Genomic DNA, 19,018 nt, shown 5'->3' with positions numbered 1-19,018 from the left:
ATCAAGACAGTGTGAAGCAAAACCAATTTATGGTAACCAACACAAAGCTTCACTTACAAAGCTTCAACTACAAAGCTTCAACCATAAAGCCTCACCTACAAAGCTTCACCTACAAAGCTTCAACTACCAAGCTTCACCTACAAAGCTTCAACCACAAAGCTTCACCCACAAAAGCTTCACCCACAAAGCATCACCCACAAAGCTTCAACCACAAAGCTTCAACTACAAAGATTCACATACAAAGCTTCACCCATAAAACTTCAACACTAAAACATTTAAAAGCTTCACACACTCTTGATCAGGATAGTGTGAAGCTAAATCAAGTTTGGTGTCCTAAAATAGCTTCAATCATTCAAGTTATATACCTAACCAAAAACCTACAATCAATAAACCCTACCTATTAAACTATTTTCCGAACACAAATCCTTGCTCCAAATAAACAAATTTTGTCCACAAAACCCAAGATTCTCTTGAATCTATACAAAAACACGTGGGTAAAAATAAACATTTTATGTTTTACACCCACAAGGTTCCAAGATTCTCCTTCTTATTTATTTATTTCTATATGTTTCCAAACATATTATAATAGAGTAAATGACAAGTCAAAGTTCCAAATTTAATGGTGAACAAAAATACAAGAAATTCACCAGCAATGAAGGTGCTACAAAAACTGGAACCTCCCCCAAACTAGAAATCCAACCCAAGCAGCCTATTTCTCTCTCTCCCTCTTCCTACTCCTTTCATCTATCAAATTTCTGCAACTTTTGAACATCTTATAGTTCTTCAACAGATGAACAGCTTTCAAGAAGGAACTATTTATGTTTAAGCGAAGGAAATTAGAGTGTTGAAGCTTCAAATATGACAGTCAGATTCCTGCAGATTTCAAAGCTGTTGTGATGTTTCGAAGATCTATAAGTATTTAACCGTTAGTTCGTTCTGAATTTTTGATACATTATGGAAGAGATGATGAGGAACAACTTCGATGAAGAAAGTATGCTGATCTGAGCAAGAGAAAATGGAGTTTCGAAACTCACAACAGGTCTGACGGATTGACAGACAAATGATGAACAATCACACATCATACCTAAATTTCTGGATTTGTACTACTCTGATGGATCTCAAATTCGGATATGTTGTAGTTTGCAAGTTAAGGAACAACTAGAGTTTCGAAACTCACAACAGGTCTGACGGTTGACAGATAAATGATGCACAGTCACTCATCATGCCTGGATTTCTGGATTTGTACTGCTCCGATGAATCTCAAATTTGGATATGTTGTAGTTCACAAGTTAAGGAACAACTTTCATGAAGATGGCTTTGCGAATTGAGTTACAGATGATGGTGTTATATTGAAGAGTTACAAAAGAGAACAATGGGAGCTGCGTAGAGAAGATGGACAGGCTGAGGAGGAAGCATGTGACCTACTGTGCAGTTAGGGCACAGAAAAACCTAGTAAAAAACTGAGCCTTCTACTTCGGGCCTAGTTACCATTTTCAAAAAAAAAGTTGTAAAGGGCTAGGGCTCTCTTTTTCCCTTGGGCCTAACAACCTTCAAAAAAAAATATGAAGAAAGGGTTTTGAACTACCACTTAGAAAAGAAAAGGGTGAGGTTTTATTAATTTGGAAACTTGACTACTAGCAAGACACCTCATTCGTCAACTCTCTCGACCGGAGACTTGGGGGACTCCTACCATATGCTACTACACCTCGATACTCGGAAGTTTCGCGACTAGTTAGTGACTTGGACATTTCAAGTCCCCAATTAAGAAGTTTTCCTCGCTTAGGAAATTAAGGGAGCACTATTTCAATCTACAGGATCCACCCACGAAGTTACAACATGCAAACTCCAACAAAAGAAAAAATTCAAAGAACTTAATGAAGGATGCCTTAGTGTATTTAACACAACATGTTGAATGAAGTAAAGCTTATTTATTGATATCTTCGATAAATTACAAATACGTGCATACACATGAATCAAAACAAACAAACAGGATGAGGCCGTCACAAAGTTTGCTCATGAGAAGTCTCAACACTTGGCAAAGCCCCAGAAATAGGAAGCACCGGAAGGTGATCATTTGGAGCCTCAGTACTAGGCAAAACCCCAAAAAGAAGAGGCACCAGAGGTTGATCATTTAGAGCTTCAGTACGTGGTACAGCCCTAGAGGACGAAGGCAATAAATGTCTTTCGAACAAACTCACAAACCTCTTATGATAATTTAAAATCTGACCCTCGGATCATGTTCGTAGCATAACTATATGCAAGTTTGTGCAACTGTTTATTCTCATGCTTAAGCCCTCTGATCTCTTGTTTGAGACTTATCACTTCAGCCGCCAACGATTCAACTTGGCGGGTTCGAACAAATAGGCGTTGGGCCATATTAGACACAAAACCTGCACACTGAACACTAAGACCCAGAGAATCCTTAACGGCCAACTCATCAGATCGTTTGGAAAGTAGTCTGTTGTTTTTTGGGAGTGAGAAGATTCTTGGCCACCACCGCAACGATCATGTCATTCTTCATCACAGAGTCCCCAATGGTAAGGGGACCAGTAGACAATAAGAAGGATGGGCACCATATGTTATCTTGAGGAGACATGGCTACCTCTTCCACAGCATTCAAGTCCAAACGACGATCAGACGGGCCAGACATTTTCAAAAATGATGAAAGAAAAATAGGTCCAATAAATCTCAGAATTACGAAAATAAAGGAGGAATTCCTACAAGCAGTAACTCTATGAACGTACTTCTTGAACACAATTGGTGCCCTTATAAAAAAAAAAGGGCAATAGGGTCGTTTGTTCAAAAATCGAAGAGGCACCATTCTCCGAATTTCGAGAAGCAGATTTTCCTGAGTAAAATTTATTAGCAATCTTCACATGTGACATCAGTTCCTCGGATACCAAGGATAACTTTACCAAAGAACTCTGACAAAGTTAAGACACGTAAATTTTGAAGGTCCAGCTACCCTACTATTACCCACAAAGGTAAAGAAACAGCACTACTGCTTGATAACTAGAAAATCCCTATGTGTGTCAACCTCCGTGCTCTATGGTAAAGTAGACTTGCAAAAATGCCCAACCTTTCCTCACATCCGAGAAAGCACTCCCAACAAGATTGCTTGCTCAGAAATCGAAAAGACACCGCTTTCTGAATCTCAAGAACCAGATCCCCAACAAGATTGCTTACTCAAAAATCGAAGAGGCACCACTCTCCGAATCTCGAGAACCAGATCCCCAGCAAGATTGTTAGTTCCAAAAATCGAAGGTACACCACTCTCCGAACCTCGAGAGCCAGATTTTCTAGGATAAAAATTGTCGACGCTTTTCACACATAACATCAACTTTCCAGGTAACGTGAACCACTTTGTCAAAGATCTCTGACAAAGTTAAAACACGTGAACCTTGCAGCTCTCACTACATTGCTATGACCGAAAAGGGTAAAGGAACAACATTTCTACTTGTTGTTGGAAGAATTCCTATATATGTAAACTTCATCCTTAATAGCCAGGCAGACCTGCAAAAAATGCTTAAACCTTCCTCACATCTGAAAGGGCACTCCTAATATAGCCTCTCGAAATACTCTGTTTTCTTCCCCCTCGATAATACCTCTGCCAACTAGCCACACCAGAGCAAGAGTATCTCATATCATCAGGGTCAAAAGCAAGAGTATCCCATGTCATACTTTTTCACTGTCTTTTCCTTTGCCCTTTCTTTTACATGCAAGACAAAGGGAAAGGAAGCAATCAGTCGGAACCTGAAATCAAACTTCCGATCTGGAACTGATTGCCCGGAACCTTTACATGGTTGCTTGCCTAGCATTGCTCTCGAGTACTCATCCTCAACTGCTATCAAGGTCATGAATTCCTTTGACAAATACCTCAAAACAGTTGGTACGATATTGGCTCTTTACACTGAAGCCGCCAAGCATGGATGAGTCACCGAGAAGTAGTCCTCTGAAGGACCATTTAAATGCAAAGGTTGCGCACCACTTCTGCTATACAAAAAATTAAAGCAAAAGGTTCAACGATGAGCTGGAACAGATCAGTACAGCACGACGTCCTTCCTGTAAAACCGCACAATCCAGACGGATGAGTCTAAGTCAAATCCAAGCTCAACATCGTTACTTTAATTGAAGAGATCGAAAAGCTTCAACAGCTTTTTGCTAGCTCCGTCGCCGAAGAACAAAGCCTCGCTATACCACATCCACTACTTTTTAACAGCAGAAGTATCCCATATCATCAGGATCGAACGTACTCTAGATTTGACGGACTTGTTTTGACCCTCAAATTCTTGAGTCAGCTCGCTCTTTTGGAGGAAACCGGAAAACCCTCCAACCCAGTTCAAGAATAAGCCTATGAAAAGTTAACAAGTACAACAACACGTGCCGATTCATCCGTTACTTCTTCAAAAGAAAAAATATCTCATATCATCTCTTCTCCGTGTCTTTTTCTTTGTCCTTGTTGCGATCTGCAAGACAAGGAGAAGGAGAACAATCAGCCAGAACCTGAAATAAAACTTCCAATCTAAGACTGATTGCTTAGAACTTTGATTGCTTACCTTGTTTGTTACCTCTTTGGGCAGATCTCCTCGCTCAAAGACTTAAGGGACTCCTACTATAGGGTTTGTATTGCACTTGACCAAGCCCGAAACTACAAGTAAGCTTCAAATGAAAGTGATACATTACCTTGTGCGTCAACATCAGCTAAAGATACCATTCCTGGATGGAGGAAAAATACTTCCAGATAATAGGCCACATCTACCTATAGGGCAGAGGCAAATGGAAATAATATCATGCTTCAGTACTTAGAAGTTTCATGATTGTTCAATGGCTTGGATCTTGCAAGTCCCCAACCGAGGAGCTTCCCTAATTCGGGAATTTAGGGGAGCACTGTTTGTACCATACTTGACCAATCTCGAAACTACTGAGCACCGGTCAACAATATACTGTCAAATACCCACAAGAGTTTCCCTCCAACCAGGAGGCCAATCACAACGCGACACATATCGATATTAGAGGCAAATCACAGCACAACACGTGTCGAAATCAGAGGCCAATCATAGCACGATATGTGTTAATGTCAGAACAAAGCTAGAAACTCTCTTTTATAAAAATTGATCATTCTCCCACAATAATCCCTAATGGCATTTGTACTAAACTATTCACTAGAACTCACTAAAGGAGAGCTTGAACTTATGTATTTGTGTAAACCCTTCACAATTAATGAGAACTCCTCTACTCCATGGACGTAGCCAATCTGGGTGAACCACGTACATCTTTTGTTTGCTTCCCTGTCCCTATCTCTTTACATACTTATCCACACTGGTGACCGGAGCAATCTAGCGAAAGTCACAAACTTGACACTTTCTGTTGTACCAAAGTCCTCGCTGATTTTGTGCATCAACATAAATAATTATACCCCTGCCATCACCATAACACCACATATTCTCCATCATCTTGCAGCTTAAATTCTGATCAGACAAATTCCCAGGAAGAGAAAAACACATAGCTCCATCATCCTTGAACCAACACTTGACGATCCGCCACCAAAGCACGAAAGAAACTGATAGGGAAGTCGATGGGAAAACCACATGCATCTATGCCAACAAAGTCACACAAGTAGAAGGTGGTGGTGTAAACACTCGAACCGGAACTCTATGCACCTTCCGACAAATCTGCGTCAAAACGTGTTTAAGAGATATAGTTGCATATCAAGATTGGTGTGAAAACAAGGGGGGATGAAGCAATTTTAGGGGATGAGAAAAAAAAAAGAAACGAGAACATAATGGAAAGAAATAGGAGAAGTGGGAGAAATTAGTTGTCTGAAACATGGATGAAGGGGAGGAAGGACAGATAATTTGAAGATCAGGGTTTAGAATTACAAGGTAAAACAACAACAGATGGGATAGAGGATCAAAATATAGCATGGGAAATATAAACAAAATAGATGGGAATTGAACTAGAGGTTGTCGCCGATGCTGGCCACAGCTAGGGACGACAGCTGAACTAAAATCAGATCGGGAAAGCCCACACACAAACAGTGCAAAAATTTCTCATGGAGAGAAGAACTCTCACCAGAACGAGAGAAAATAAGGTTATGATTGTTTATCAATGAAAGTATAATTTCTCAGTATTCTTGTTTGCAAACAAAGGGATCACTTAACATATCACTTGATAGGAAAATTAATGGAAGTATATGAAAGTGAGACAAAAAAATAAGTATAGTAAAGTACGATTTTGGTAAAACTTAAGGATAGTAAAGTAGAAATTATCAAAAAAATAAAAATAAAAATTTGTAACGTCCAAATTATGGATGTCGTTAATGAAAGACTACCAATGGCATGCAATTTAGGTGCCCTAAAAAGTACCGGGAGTTTTTCGTTAAAGTTCCCTTTAATTAAACTAAAACTTTGATGAAGATAATATATGCTTGTATATCTATAGTCTATAATACAATGGATAATTCTTATTATAACACATAAAAATTACAACATCTAACCGTTATTGTGTGATTAATTCAAGAAGCTGTCACCATAGCATCCAATATCTTCTCGATCGCTACGGCGGTGGCGGGTAGCTTAGTCTTGATTTACGAAAGAAACCACCTTTTTCACCAAGTCCACAGAATTGTCACAACTTGGGTTGAACAAATGAAACACGTGGTCCTCCTCTGCACTCTCCACAATCTCAACCACCCTACCATACCCACTCTTCTTCAACGCCTCGTAGTATGCCCAACCCCTGTCCCTCAAGAAATCCTTCTCAGCAACAAAAACCAACACCCTCCCGCACCCAATCTCTCCCAATTTCGGATCGTTACCCGGCCTCACCCTCGGGTCATCCGACCCACCACATGTCGGATAAATAACCTCCAACAACTTATCGGGCTCCTCATCCATGAAGTAGGGGTGAAACAAAATCATCCCCAATATCCTTGTCCCGCTCAACCCATCGAGCCCGGCCTGGCGCACCACGTTGTGCGTCAGAGTGGCGCCAGCGCTGTCACCACCTATAAAAACACGGTCAAAGTCAACGTGATCGCTGAGCCAAGCCTCGGGCCGTTACGAGAGGAATGGGTAGCGGCCCATTGGACTGCATCCCAGGAGCCTTCAAAAGCAACGGGGAGTGGGTGCTCCGGGGCACGCCTGTAGTGCACCGACAAAGCCACGACGTTGGCTTCGGAAGCCAGTAACCAAACGTGGTTGTGGTAGAGAGGAGAGTAGGGGGACTCGATGACGAAAGCGCCGCCGTTGATGAAAATAAGGAGAGGGAGTTTGTGGGTCGGGTCGAGGAGCTTGGGTAGGAAGACGCGCGCAGAGAGCCCAGATTGTGGCGAGAGGACAATGTCTTTGGATTGGACCCCGGTTGTTGGGTCCATAGAGGGTGGGACGGTTTCGGTGCCCTTGAGTCTCTCGGTCCGTCCGTCATTATAGATTCGAAAGACGGTCGGGAACTCGAATGATACTTCGCTGGAAGGTTTAGAGTCCATCGGAGTCGTCGGAGATATTTTGTTTTGTTTTTTTTTTTTGGTAAACTATTTTGTTTTGTTTTGTATTTGGGACCGGGTTTTCGGGTTTTTTATGGAAGACAATGAAGTGAATGCTTTGTGACTTGTTGCGTAAGATAATAAAATGGAACAATATGTGTTGGTTGAGAAGGTCTACAAATGGCGTTAGCATATGGATGCAAATTTCGAAGAAGGATTGTCGGTCGGATTCTTTTTTTTGGATCTTAGGAATCCGATGATTGTGATTGTTCATCGTATATCATGCAGTTATAAATCATTTTAAAATTTAAAATTTAAAATTAAATATAAATAGTACTTAACGAAAACTGACCGCACGATATATAATGAACGGTCATGATCTGGTTCATTTTCCGCAAATTTCAACAATTTTCTTTTGTCGACCAATGATTTTCTGCCACATACACAAAGACAACGTTAGCTAGAATGAGGATCCTCTCCAGATCCTCTTTGTGAGCATCTTGGAAATTCTCAAATCGTGTCCATTCATCGTACATCGTGTGGTAAGTTTTTATCAGATACTATTCATATTTAATTTTAAATAAAAGTATTTAAAATGATTTATGGTCGCACGAAGTACGATGAACGGACACGATTTGAAGATTCCCAATGAGGATCCTAATAGGATCCTCACTCCATTAGATGTACTACCTTTCTGCTCTGTATGCATTGTTGTTCGAAAATTAAGAATAGCGTGTAAGAATTAGAAATTGACAAGTTGAAAGCACTATCTTGTTTTCTATTGCATTTGCATGTAATGTTTCTAATATGTTGGGCTTGGCTTAAGATCAACTTGAACCTGAAGCTGCACCAAAAATGAGAGGCCAAGACCAATGAGTAAATATGGAGGATGGTGATTGACATTTTTTTATAAACAATTTTTTTTTTTTTTAAGTTTAGGCTAGAGTTGTGTTTGGTAAATGAAAAAAAAAAAAAAAAAGGTGTTATTTTTTTATCAAAATCATAAATTCAAAAAAGTATAAAGCATAAGCAGCTAAAGTTGTGCTTGGTAAATGGAAAAAAAAAAGTGCTATTTTTTATCAAAATCATAAATTCAAAAAAGTATAAAGCAGAAGTAGCTCTGCTTTTGAAAACAACGCTTTTTGCACATCACACCAATTCCAAACTAACCCTTAAACTCTGGAAATGTTGAAAGGGTGTATGAATGACTCTTTATTTTGGGGTTTAGAAAGAAATTAATTGTGAAGTAAGCCTCTTCTTTCTAATCAAATCGTCTATACCAGACGAGGCCTAAAAGGTTGAGAATATAATTAGCTATTGCTGATGGTTTTTTGGAGCTTGTGGAAGGCGCAGAACGACTTGATATGGAGAGGAGTTTAGGGTGCACTGAGGTGGTGCTGCGAGCGGAGGAGTGGATGGTTTCTTTCCAACAGTTTCATAAACAACCAAAGGTATCGCAGTCTCGTGACCAACAAAAATGGGGTCAATCACCCTCGGAGTGGTTAAAGTGTAATTTCGATGGTGCTTGGTCAAAAAACTCGAGTGTGGAGCCAAAAATAATCAAGAAAAATATAGAGGCGACACGCGGATTTTTGGGTAAAAAATACAAGATTACTCTTGAGGTACACCGAGATTTCTACCTGCAAGCAAGGAAGGAAGGAGAAGAAGGGGTTTTAAGCGGTAACTTGCATCCAAGGATTGTGCAATCTACCATTGGATTGTTGGAGCGTCTTAGGTTCTTTCTATCATTAGTTTTAGTTTCAATGTTTATTTTAGATTGTTTTTCAACTATGACAAACATGTGGAACTAATTTCTTTTTAGCTAGAGGTGAATTCGAAGCCATGGACATATGTTTTATATGAATTGATTTCCTCCAATTATTGTTTCGTAAAACATGAATGCGATTTACTTATCTGTTTGATTGATAACTTATTCTTGTATGTTGATTAAGGAGACCTACTTAGTTTGCATGCATGAATTTGATGCTAAAATATAAGGGAATTTCACCTAATTGTTATGAACTTATATTTATAAGTAGTGGAAGTCACTAGTCATGATTATGTTAAGTAAATCCATGGCATGAGCATCATGCTTTTCATAGTTACGAATGCTTTGTCAATGCTTATGATTTTCATATAACTTAATGATCTTTGATATGTATCTTTATCATGCAGTTCATATAGGGAACTTGATAAGAATAATTTGATTGCGTCGCTGAGTCCAATTCAATGAAATTAGAAAAATCTGAGAATTAATTTGTGTAGTTCACAATTAATTTGGGGCATTGTCATTCATGGTTTATTGGAATAATAATTGGAAATCGATTTGTGTGCATATGTGTCATGTGTGGAGAATGACCCTCTAGCTAGCCTATCACCCATCAATTCACCCACATTCGTATCAATTTACTTTGTTTCTGTAACTTGTTTGTTTTAGTTTAAATTCATCAAACAAACCCGCCATTTAGTATTTCGAGTCTACTTAGTTTAATTTTCGTCCAAATCACTCCTTAGTTCTTGTTTTGAGTCAATTTGCTTGTTTTGTGCTGTTTGAGTTAGTTTAGCTTGTTTTGAGTTATTTGAGTCACTTTAAGTTTAGTTTTCTATTTTTGAGTCTAGTTTAGTGATTTAGAGTTTAATTTGTGTAGATTAGCAGTCCCTCCTAATCCCCGACCTAGAACGATCCCTACTTTCATATACTACAACTATCAAAAAGAGGGTTTAATTTGTGTGCTATTTTATATCACATCAAGTTCTTCGGCCAAAGTCCCTCCCCCCCAATTCATCGTGGGCGCGTGAGGCTCTTGGCCTTGACCTAAGGTGTTATTTGTTTTGTAGGTGCAATTTTGTCCATTAAGAAGAAGACAAAAATTTGCATCCACATTGAGCATGGGTGGTGTTGGAGCCGTCATTCGGGATCACAACGAAAATTTTTTTAGCTGGGCTCTCGGCTTCTGTTGATCACACTACATCTCCTTTTCAGGTGGAATTCTTGGTAGCTAGAAGGGCTGTAATGTTCGTGTTGGAACTATTTCCAGATGGGAGACCTTTTCGTTTTGAAGATTCTGCAATAGCTTTGGCAGCTATGCAACGTCGGGGTGTAGATACATCAAACATGGGGCCTTTAATTAATGACATCAATCATTTTCTAGGTTCCTTTCATTTGACAATGTTACTGCATATTTGTCGAGATGCAAATCGGGTAACGGATAGACTCGTGTGTGCTGGACTTGGATGTGCGGCTGAGATGGTTTAGTGTTGATAGGAGCATATTTAGGCGACTTACTTAGCTTGTTTTCGTGCATCTATGTTGTTAATTCATAGTTGTTTTAGTAGTTTAAGCCATTTTCGTGTGTTTTTAGGTTCATATGGCTAAGGAAGCAAAAAGATGCATTTTGGAGCATTTTGGAGCAAAATTGGGCTTGGAATGGATAGCATATGCTTGGAGCCAAAGTGTTGGACGAATTTGAAAGCCTTGTATGCACTTTGGACATAAAACAAAGGGCCTAGCCCAATCAAACAATCCTTTGAGCCATGCAAAACCTCTAGCCCAATCAACAACCCTTAGCCACATGCATTTCCACCTTCCTACTTCATCATTTCATCATTGCACCACCATTCACACACACATGCACTTACTCTTTCATCATTGCATCACCATTCACACACACATGCACTTACTCTTTCATCATTGCATCACAAATTCAACACATGCCATTTCCACCTTCCTACTTCATCATTTCATCATTGCACCACCATTCACACACACATGCACTTACTCTTTCATCATTGCACCACCATTCACACACACATGCACTTACTCTTTCATCATTGCATCACAAATTCAACACATGCATTCACACACCAACAACCTAGCTCTTTTTCCATCATTATTTCATCCACATGCACTCTCAATCATAACAACCACATTCACTCTTAAACAATCACCCACATGTTCTCCCATTCCCCCTATAAAAACCCATGCATTCATACACAAAAATCTCATCTCATTTTCATACACAACACATCACAAACACATCCAATCTTCCCTCATTGCCGTGAGCTACCATTCCCTTATAATCCAAACACCACTCCTCATCCATTTCCATAATTCCCCAATCCATTCAACACACCAACAACATCCCTTAGACCTTGTGCTACGACGAAGAGGAAGATAAGAGGGCCTAAACGTTCATACAATTCAAGTTTGAGTTGTTGGAATGTTTAGGTGTTTCTTTGATTCTCTTTGTTTTGTACCATGAGGAAGTTCCTCTCGGCTTCATTCCATTAGATACACTCTCCCATTTCTTAAAGGATTTCGACATCAGTTTTGCTTCAAGGGTTCTTTCTTCTTAATCCTATGTTCACTCATGTTATATATTTTTATGTCAAACCTTTTGTAAACATGAAGTGTAACTAATCTCTCTCTAGGGATTCGATGTAGCCTTGCAAGATTGTCATGTAGTTAATTCGGAATTCTCATTTAATCTATCTATTTCTTGTTTCATTCTCCGATTTAATTGTGACTTAGTGTGTTGATTTTAATGCTTGATCATCATTTGAATTAACCACAGGTTGTTTAGCCAAGATTAAAGCACACATCATGCATAATCTTGGTAGATATGTGAATGAATGAAGGGAATGTTTTGCAAACATCCTGCCGAGTGTTCCCTTTGGTTTTGTGAAAGTTTCTTGTGCACTACATAGTCTTGATTAGGAACCAAAGTTGCACATCACAATTAGGCTCATGATTAGAGACATTTGATCAAATCCACACATCATATGGCTGATCATATCTAAGTGAAACAAACCCAAGAAATAAGTAGAGGGATGAGTATAATCTGACTTAACAAGCATGGACTTGGCTTAGCAATGGTGAAATCGAATCTCTAGCTTCATCTCCATTTGTGCTATCTCTTTTTATTAGCTGTTGATTCATTCATTTTGTGTTTACTTCATTTCCTTATGCTTTAATTTACAATCTGTCATTTAGTTTAATCAAAACCTAAATCCCCCTTTACCTTATTGTTCAATTTAGTTAGAAATCAATTTAGTTTATGCTTTAAAGCATTTTGAGTCTTTGGTTTGTCTTAGTGTTTTAAAATTTAGTTTTGCATTCTTTGAGTCTAGTATAGTGTTTTAGATTGTGTTTTTAGCGTTTTTGAGTCAAATCCAAGTGATTAACAATCCCTCCTAATCCCCGGTCCAGAACGATCCCTACTTACATACTTACTACAATTGTCAAAAAGAGGGTTTAATTTGTGTGCGTATAATTCTCGCATCAGGTGTGGATACCCACCAATTCTAGTCTAAGATGCTTTAACTAAGGATGTTTCTTAATTAATTTTTTATGATTGTATTGTTTGGAGGATGGTTATATTGTTAATTATGCGAGGCATTCTTTTTCTTTTGTCCAAATTGAAATTTCCGGCAAGGTTTTATCAAGGTTTATAATACATTCCATCTTTCATATTGATGTACGTATTTCTCTTATTTCAATAAATATCGTACTTCTTTTCAAAAAAAAAAATAAATAAATAAAAAAGGTAAAGAGTAGACTTTACCTCCTATTTTTATATCTTTCTTTGACTTTTTAAACATTGATTACACTTTCAATGCATTACCTTTGACGTTTAACTTGCGCGGACGACGTTAATCTCTCCTACGATCATTCTGCTTCTCACAGAACAGAGGAGCAACTATCGTGACACGAAGGCGGAGATGGAGCAGTTCAGAGGCCAACCGCGGCTTCCGAAATTCGCCGTGCCAAAGCGATACTCCATACGGCTGAAACCCGACCTCATCGCTTGCAAATTCGCCGGCTCCGTCGCCATCGACCTCGATATCGTCTCCGATACTCGATTCATCGCCCTCAACGCTACCGAGCTCGCCGTCGATGCCGTTTCCGTCTCTTTCACTCACTCTTCCAAGGTACTACCACCGATCATCGGTGCACTCATTATTTGCCTCAATTCAGACAATTTTTTTTTTATCGTTTTTAGCTTGGATGATTTGGTACTTGACACTCATCGATTTTTAAAGTGATTTTTCTCGGAAGCACTTATCCCATAAGTGATTAATCAATCCTTGATTAGTGATTTTGCTGCCTTGTTTGGCTGCTGCTTAATTAGAAAGCTGTAGGAAAAGGAAAATGGATTGGAGAATAGCTATCTCATTTAATTTAATTTAATTTAATTTGAAAGTCCTAATAAGTTTATCTGATTGTTTCAGCTGTACCAAAATAGTGTTAAAAGTAACTCATACAATGAGTAAATGACTGTTTGAGCAGGTCTTTAAGCCTTCAAAAGTTGAGATATTCAACGAAGACGGGGTTTTGGTTTTGGAGTTTGGAGAGACACTTCCGATTGGTTTGGGAGTTTTGGCTATTGGGTTTGAAGGTATTTTGAATGACAAGATTAAGGGATTTTTTAGAAGGTAAGGACGTTCCTTGAATTCCGGATTTGTTATACAGTCTGTATAGCTCCTTTTCATCTATCAATGTGCCTATTATACTTCAATGGTGCAGTACATATGAGCATAACAGTGAGAAGAAAAATATGGCAGTTACGCAGTTTCAACCAGTTGATGCCAGGCGGTGCTTTCCATGTTGGGATGAACCTGCTTGGAAGGTCTCTCACTTGCGTACACAGTAGAATAAAAATATTGATTTACATTTGTATATAGTTATTTTGTTAAATCGATTCTGGATACTAAACATGGCTTCTAACTGCAGCTTTGATTTTAGGAGGAAACAGATATGTTGGTTATGGGATGGTAGTATGGATAAGAAATCAATCCTTTAGTTCTGGTTAAATTGTTTAACTTTGAGGGTCTGCTGCATTCACCCCATTTATTCTTACTGGAACTTTGATTGACAGGCTACATTCAAGATTATATTGGATGATGTTCCGTCCGAATTAGTAGCTCTTTCCAACATGCCGGTTGTAGAAGAAAAAGTGGATGGACATATGAAGACAGTTACATATCAAGAATCACCAATCATGTCTACATATTTGGTGGCCATAGTTGTTGGGTTGTTTGATTATATTGAAGATCATACTTCTGATGGTAAAATCATTGACAATCTCTTGTTGTGTGTGTATTTAGTGCAACCGCAACCCTTTCTTGATGGTGCCACATTTTATCTCGTCGTAGGGGTCATAGTGCAGGTATATTGTCAAGTTGGCAGGGCAGACCAAGGGAAGTTTGCTTTGGACCTTGCTGTCAGGACTCTTGAATTTTACAAAGAGTATGTTTATTGATCACAAAATTACTAATCATTCATATTCGAATTTGCAATTACACTTAATGCCTGTTATGGACTATATCTAGTTTCTTTCCCTACCGTTCCTACGATGTGTTGTTTAACACTCAATATGAAATCAATGACGAAAAAGTTTTACAGTTATTTTTCTATGCCATACTCTTTGCCCAAATTGGATATGGTTGCAATTCCTGATTTTCATGGGGCCATGGAGAATTATGGTTTAGTTACGTACCAAGAATCAGCTTTGCTCTTTGATGAACAAAATTCTGCAGCTGCCAACAAGCAAATGGTAACTCTAGCTTTCAGCATTTAGCTTGGTTCATATGATATGTAGTTATTTATTTATTGGACAGTTCTATTCACACACCTGTTTTTACCTCCCACACACCCTTGTTAATTTTTGTCCATCAATCTTCGTAATTCATTTGATTTGAAGGCCGAAAGTTGAAAGGGGTGTGTGAGAAGTAAAAATGGGCCTGTTGATAGCACTACCCTATTGATTTATTTAAAACCCAAATGAAATATATATATATATGAATATACATTTCTTTTTTGCTTTTGAAAGGTTTCAACTGCTGTGACACATGAATTGGCACACCAGTGGTTTGGCAATCTTGTAACGATGGAATGGTGGACACACTTATGGCTGAACGAGGGATTTGCAACATGGGTATCACTTAACTTCATTTGTTGTACTTGTTATTTTACATGCTTTGGACTTTAATTAAGTATTTTAAACGTCATTAGGTGAGCTATTTAGTTACTGATAGCTTGTTCCCAGAGTGGAAAGTATGGACTCAGTTTGTTGATGAAAGTGCTAGGGGTCTTAAGCTGGATGGGCTTGAAGAATCTCACCCCATCGAGGTACTTTTACATATGTCTTTCGTGCATGACAGGCTTTAAATAGTAGTATTCATCACTATACTTTCAGCACACTATTTAATGAAGGGTATAAGCATACATGTGTTCAGGTAACTGGTATATTATGTTTTAATCTTGGGTCTTTTGGCCACGTAGAGATCAATCATGCTGCTGAGGTTGATGAAATATTTGATTCAATAAGTTATAGAAAAGGAGCTTCTATTATTCGGATGCTACAAAGCTATCTTGGTGCGGAATACTTCCAGGTAGGTTCTTTGATTTTCTTTTTTTTTTTTTTTTTTTTTTTTTTTTTTTGGGTTTCATACAATACGAGAAAGGTTTTTGATGTGTGTCTCTATTCTTTAATTGAACTTTTGAACTTTGGTTAATTGCATGTTATTTTTTAATGCATCCAGAAGTCACTTGCTTCATACATAAGAAAGCATGCTTCCTCAAATACAATCACAGAAGATTTATGGGCTGCCCTTGAGGAGATATCTGGTGAACCTGTGAACAAGCTAATGAATTCATGGACTCAGCAAATGGGTTACCCTGTTATTTCTGTCAAAGTGAAAGATCAGAAATTGCAATTTGACCAGGTTTCCTTGTTTTGCCTCCTTGAAAATTTTGTTTGATTGTCAAAATTTTAAATTACATCTTGGAGCTCAGATGCATATTGTTAAGCCTTATTCTGTGGTACTTGGAAAATTCTAATAAGTAAATTAATAAACGGCAGACACAATTCTACTTGAGTGGTTCCCAAGGTGATGGGCAATGGATTGTGCCGATAACATTATGCTGTGGCTCATATGATGTGCACAAGAGTTTCCTACTACGAAACAAGTCCGAAAGTCTCGACCTAAAAGAATTTCTGGGCTGCTTCCTAGCAGAGAATGGATGTAGAAGTGCAAGCAATAAAAACAATGCCTTATACAGTTGGATCAAAGTCAACTTGGATCAGACTGGTTTTTACAGGGTGATGTATTCAGATGAACTTTTAGCTGCACTTAGAAATGTTATAGAAAAGAAAGACTTGTCTGCAACCGACAGATACGGTAATCGTCTTTTTATGCACACACACATACGCACACACAAACTTGCATCTCTATGATAGTGAAAAATGGAAGTATTTAGTTTATATCATTTTGTTTCCTTCAACAGGAATCTTGGATGATTCATTTGCCCTTTCTATGGCTCGCCAGCAGTCTTTTGCTTCATTGCTTACGTTGTTGGGTGCTTACAGAGAGGAACTTGACTATACAGTGCTGTCAAATTTGATTGCCGTAATGATCACCTATGCTCTGTGTTTAGGTTATTGTGTATATGGTTTGAGTCTGACTCTGATCTTCACTTCTCAGATATGTTATAAGCTGGCAAGAATTGCGGCTGATGCTGTACCCGAGCTACTGAATCTCATAAAACAATCGTTTATTAGCCTTTTCCAGTACTCTGCAGAGTAAGCTTGTTCTTTTTTTTTTAACTATGCAAGTACCAAACTGTCCACTAAATTTGCTTCCTTTTTTTCTTTCTTTCTATTTATTTTGTTAACAGTTTATATGTATGTTGAATTTATCTACAGAAAGCTTGGTTGGGAGCCTAAACCTGGTGAGAGCCATTTAGATTCAATGCTAAGAGGAGAAATTTTAACTGCCCTTGCTGTGTTTGGACATGACCCAACAATTAATGAAGCAAGTAGACGTTTTCGTGAATTCTTGGATAACCGAAATACGCCAGTCCTTCCTCCCGACATAAGAAAGGTTGTTTTGGATGTAAACCATTAATTAAACACTATATTCAAGCTTTTGACTTTCCTGATTAACTATTGTTTCAGGCAGTGTATGTGGCGGTAATGCAAAGAGTAAGCATGTGTAACAGATGGGGCTACGAATCTCTTCTTAGAGTTTACAGAGAGGCTGATCTAAGCGAGGAGAAAAACCGCATTATAAGTAACTACTAATTCATTTGTACAATTAAGGATGCTGATCTAACATCTGAGATTGTTAATTTGTTATGTCATGGGAATAAGATTTCTCTCTGTGCCTGTAGAATCATTAGCATCTTGTCCAGATCCGAGCATAGTACTGGAAGTTCTCAACCTTTTATTGTCTTCTGAGGTATCCGATTTTACTTATGTCTTATATTTGCTGGTTGAAATTTTGTAATTATAAGTACATAATTATTAGAGCATCTCAAAGAAATTTCAAGCAATCGGCATCTATATTTATAGGTCCGCCTTCAGGATGCTGCCCGTGGGCTATCTTCTGTTAGTAGTGAAGGACGGGAAACAGCTTTGACGTGGTTGAAGGTAATTCTGAAGCACTAGTTTCTGAAGAGCATATTATGAAATGTATTTCTATTCTTTCCCTACTTTTGTTAATACGATTCATTTTGCCTTTTGGATGATATCCAAAATACAGGATAACTGGGAGCACATCTCTAAGACCTGGGGTTCTGGATTTGTAATTGCCAGCCTTGTTCGTGCAGTTGTTTCACCGGTTCGTTCTGGCCTTTCAGACCCCTTTTTTTTTTTCTTTTTTTTTTTTTTTTTTTTTTTTTTGTGTGTAATTTTAATCTGTGATTACACAAGCAATATAAATTAGTTACATAATACCTTTCCATTCCTTCTTTTCTTATACCTTCATGTCCATTCGGCGTTACTTTCCTCTGCAGTTGGCTTCATTTGAAAAGGTCAAGGAAGTAGATGAGTTCTTTAAGGTTCATCCCACCCCCTCGATAACCAGAACCTTGAAGCAGAGCATGGAGCATGTGCAGATTAACGCCAATTGGGTTCAGAGTATTCAGGTTGAGACAGATCTTGCCGATGTTTTGAACGTGTTGGCATACAGGAAAGACTAGCTAGCCTTATAATCATGCTGGAAGCATTCATGGAATGCAATTCTTTGCCTTCTGGTTCGTTGATAAGTTCATCTGTAAAATATGTAATGATTGAAAATACACACCTAATGATTTCCAAATCGAAACCCAAAACTTTGAATACATCGCAAGAGTGATCGAGGAGCATTCGAGTTAGTTTTACAAAATAGTACATCGATGACATTTGATTCTGAAGTTGAAAATACACACCAAATGTTTGGGACAGAAATGTGACACTAGAAGATGTCAATGAGCTGCTTGGAAGTGTTGGTGACAAGTGACAAATTGGACAGTATCATTTAGGTGTTACCAGAAAAACTGTCCGCACTCTGCTGTGGGTTTTCAAACTATAATCGACAACAGCCATGAGCAGAGCCTTAGGATGTAAATCTCTGTATTTACCGACTCAAGTGCTCGAGCAGCAGTTACTGTTACAAAAATTAGTCCAACCTTCAGAACACCATAAGAAATCAGCACATTGCAGGTTAAGAGAAAGCTAAGGTACCATCAATAGAAGGAGATGATTCCTACGC

The 19,018-nt window shown here is 38.5% G+C and overlaps 1 protein-coding gene and 1 pseudogene across 1 annotated transcript; one reads left to right on the top strand and one right to left on the bottom strand.

The window, feature by feature from the left end:
• Positions 1 to 6,445: 6,445 nt before the first annotated feature.
• Positions 6,446 to 7,501, bottom strand: LOC125468348 (annotated as a pseudogene).
• Positions 7,502 to 13,189: 5,688 nt separating this feature from the next.
• LOC125469990 (aminopeptidase M1-like) lies at positions 13,190 to 18,525 on the top strand. The gene is made up of 19 exons (XM_048568309.1): positions 13,190 to 13,414; positions 13,773 to 13,918; positions 14,010 to 14,112; positions 14,362 to 14,551; positions 14,639 to 14,732; positions 14,889 to 15,039; positions 15,316 to 15,420; positions 15,498 to 15,614; positions 15,764 to 15,877; positions 16,028 to 16,210; positions 16,348 to 16,666; positions 16,773 to 16,894; positions 16,970 to 17,067; positions 17,191 to 17,368; positions 17,443 to 17,557; positions 17,658 to 17,725; positions 17,839 to 17,916; positions 18,029 to 18,106; positions 18,282 to 18,525. Exons 1-19 carry the CDS (start codon positions 13,205 to 13,207, stop codon positions 18,465 to 18,467), a joined length of 2,655 nt encoding a protein of 884 aa, XP_048424266.1. The 5' UTR covers positions 13,190 to 13,204; the 3' UTR covers positions 18,468 to 18,525.
• The last annotated feature ends 493 nt before the right edge of the window (positions 18,526 to 19,018 follow it).

This window comes from the organism of the source record quoted next, unplaced genomic scaffold (genome assembly GCF_019419815.1).
Source record: "Pyrus x bretschneideri cultivar Hongxiangsu unplaced genomic scaffold, Pyrus_bretschneideri_v1 Contig10, whole genome shotgun sequence".
NCBI lineage: Eukaryota > Viridiplantae > Streptophyta > Magnoliopsida > Rosales > Rosaceae > Pyrus > Pyrus x bretschneideri.
Note: the sequence above shows the minus strand (reverse complement) of the source record. Positions and strands in the feature narration are given on the sequence as shown.

What these genes read in the sequence shown, in the direction of transcription:
- LOC125469990 (XM_048568309.1), top strand. Translation starts at nt 13,205, where the DNA reads ATGGAGCAGTTCAGAGGCCAACCGCGGCTTCCGAAATTCGCCGTGCCA. An exon ending in CTTTCACTCACTCTTCCAAG is followed by an intron (nt 13,415 to 13,772) that starts GTACTACCACCG and finishes CTGTTTGAGCAG; the next exon opens with GTCTTTAAGCCTTCAAAAGT. An exon ending in AGAAATTGCAATTTGACCAG is followed by an intron (nt 16,211 to 16,347) that starts GTTTCCTTGTTT and finishes AATAAACGGCAG; the next exon opens with ACACAATTCTACTTGAGTGG.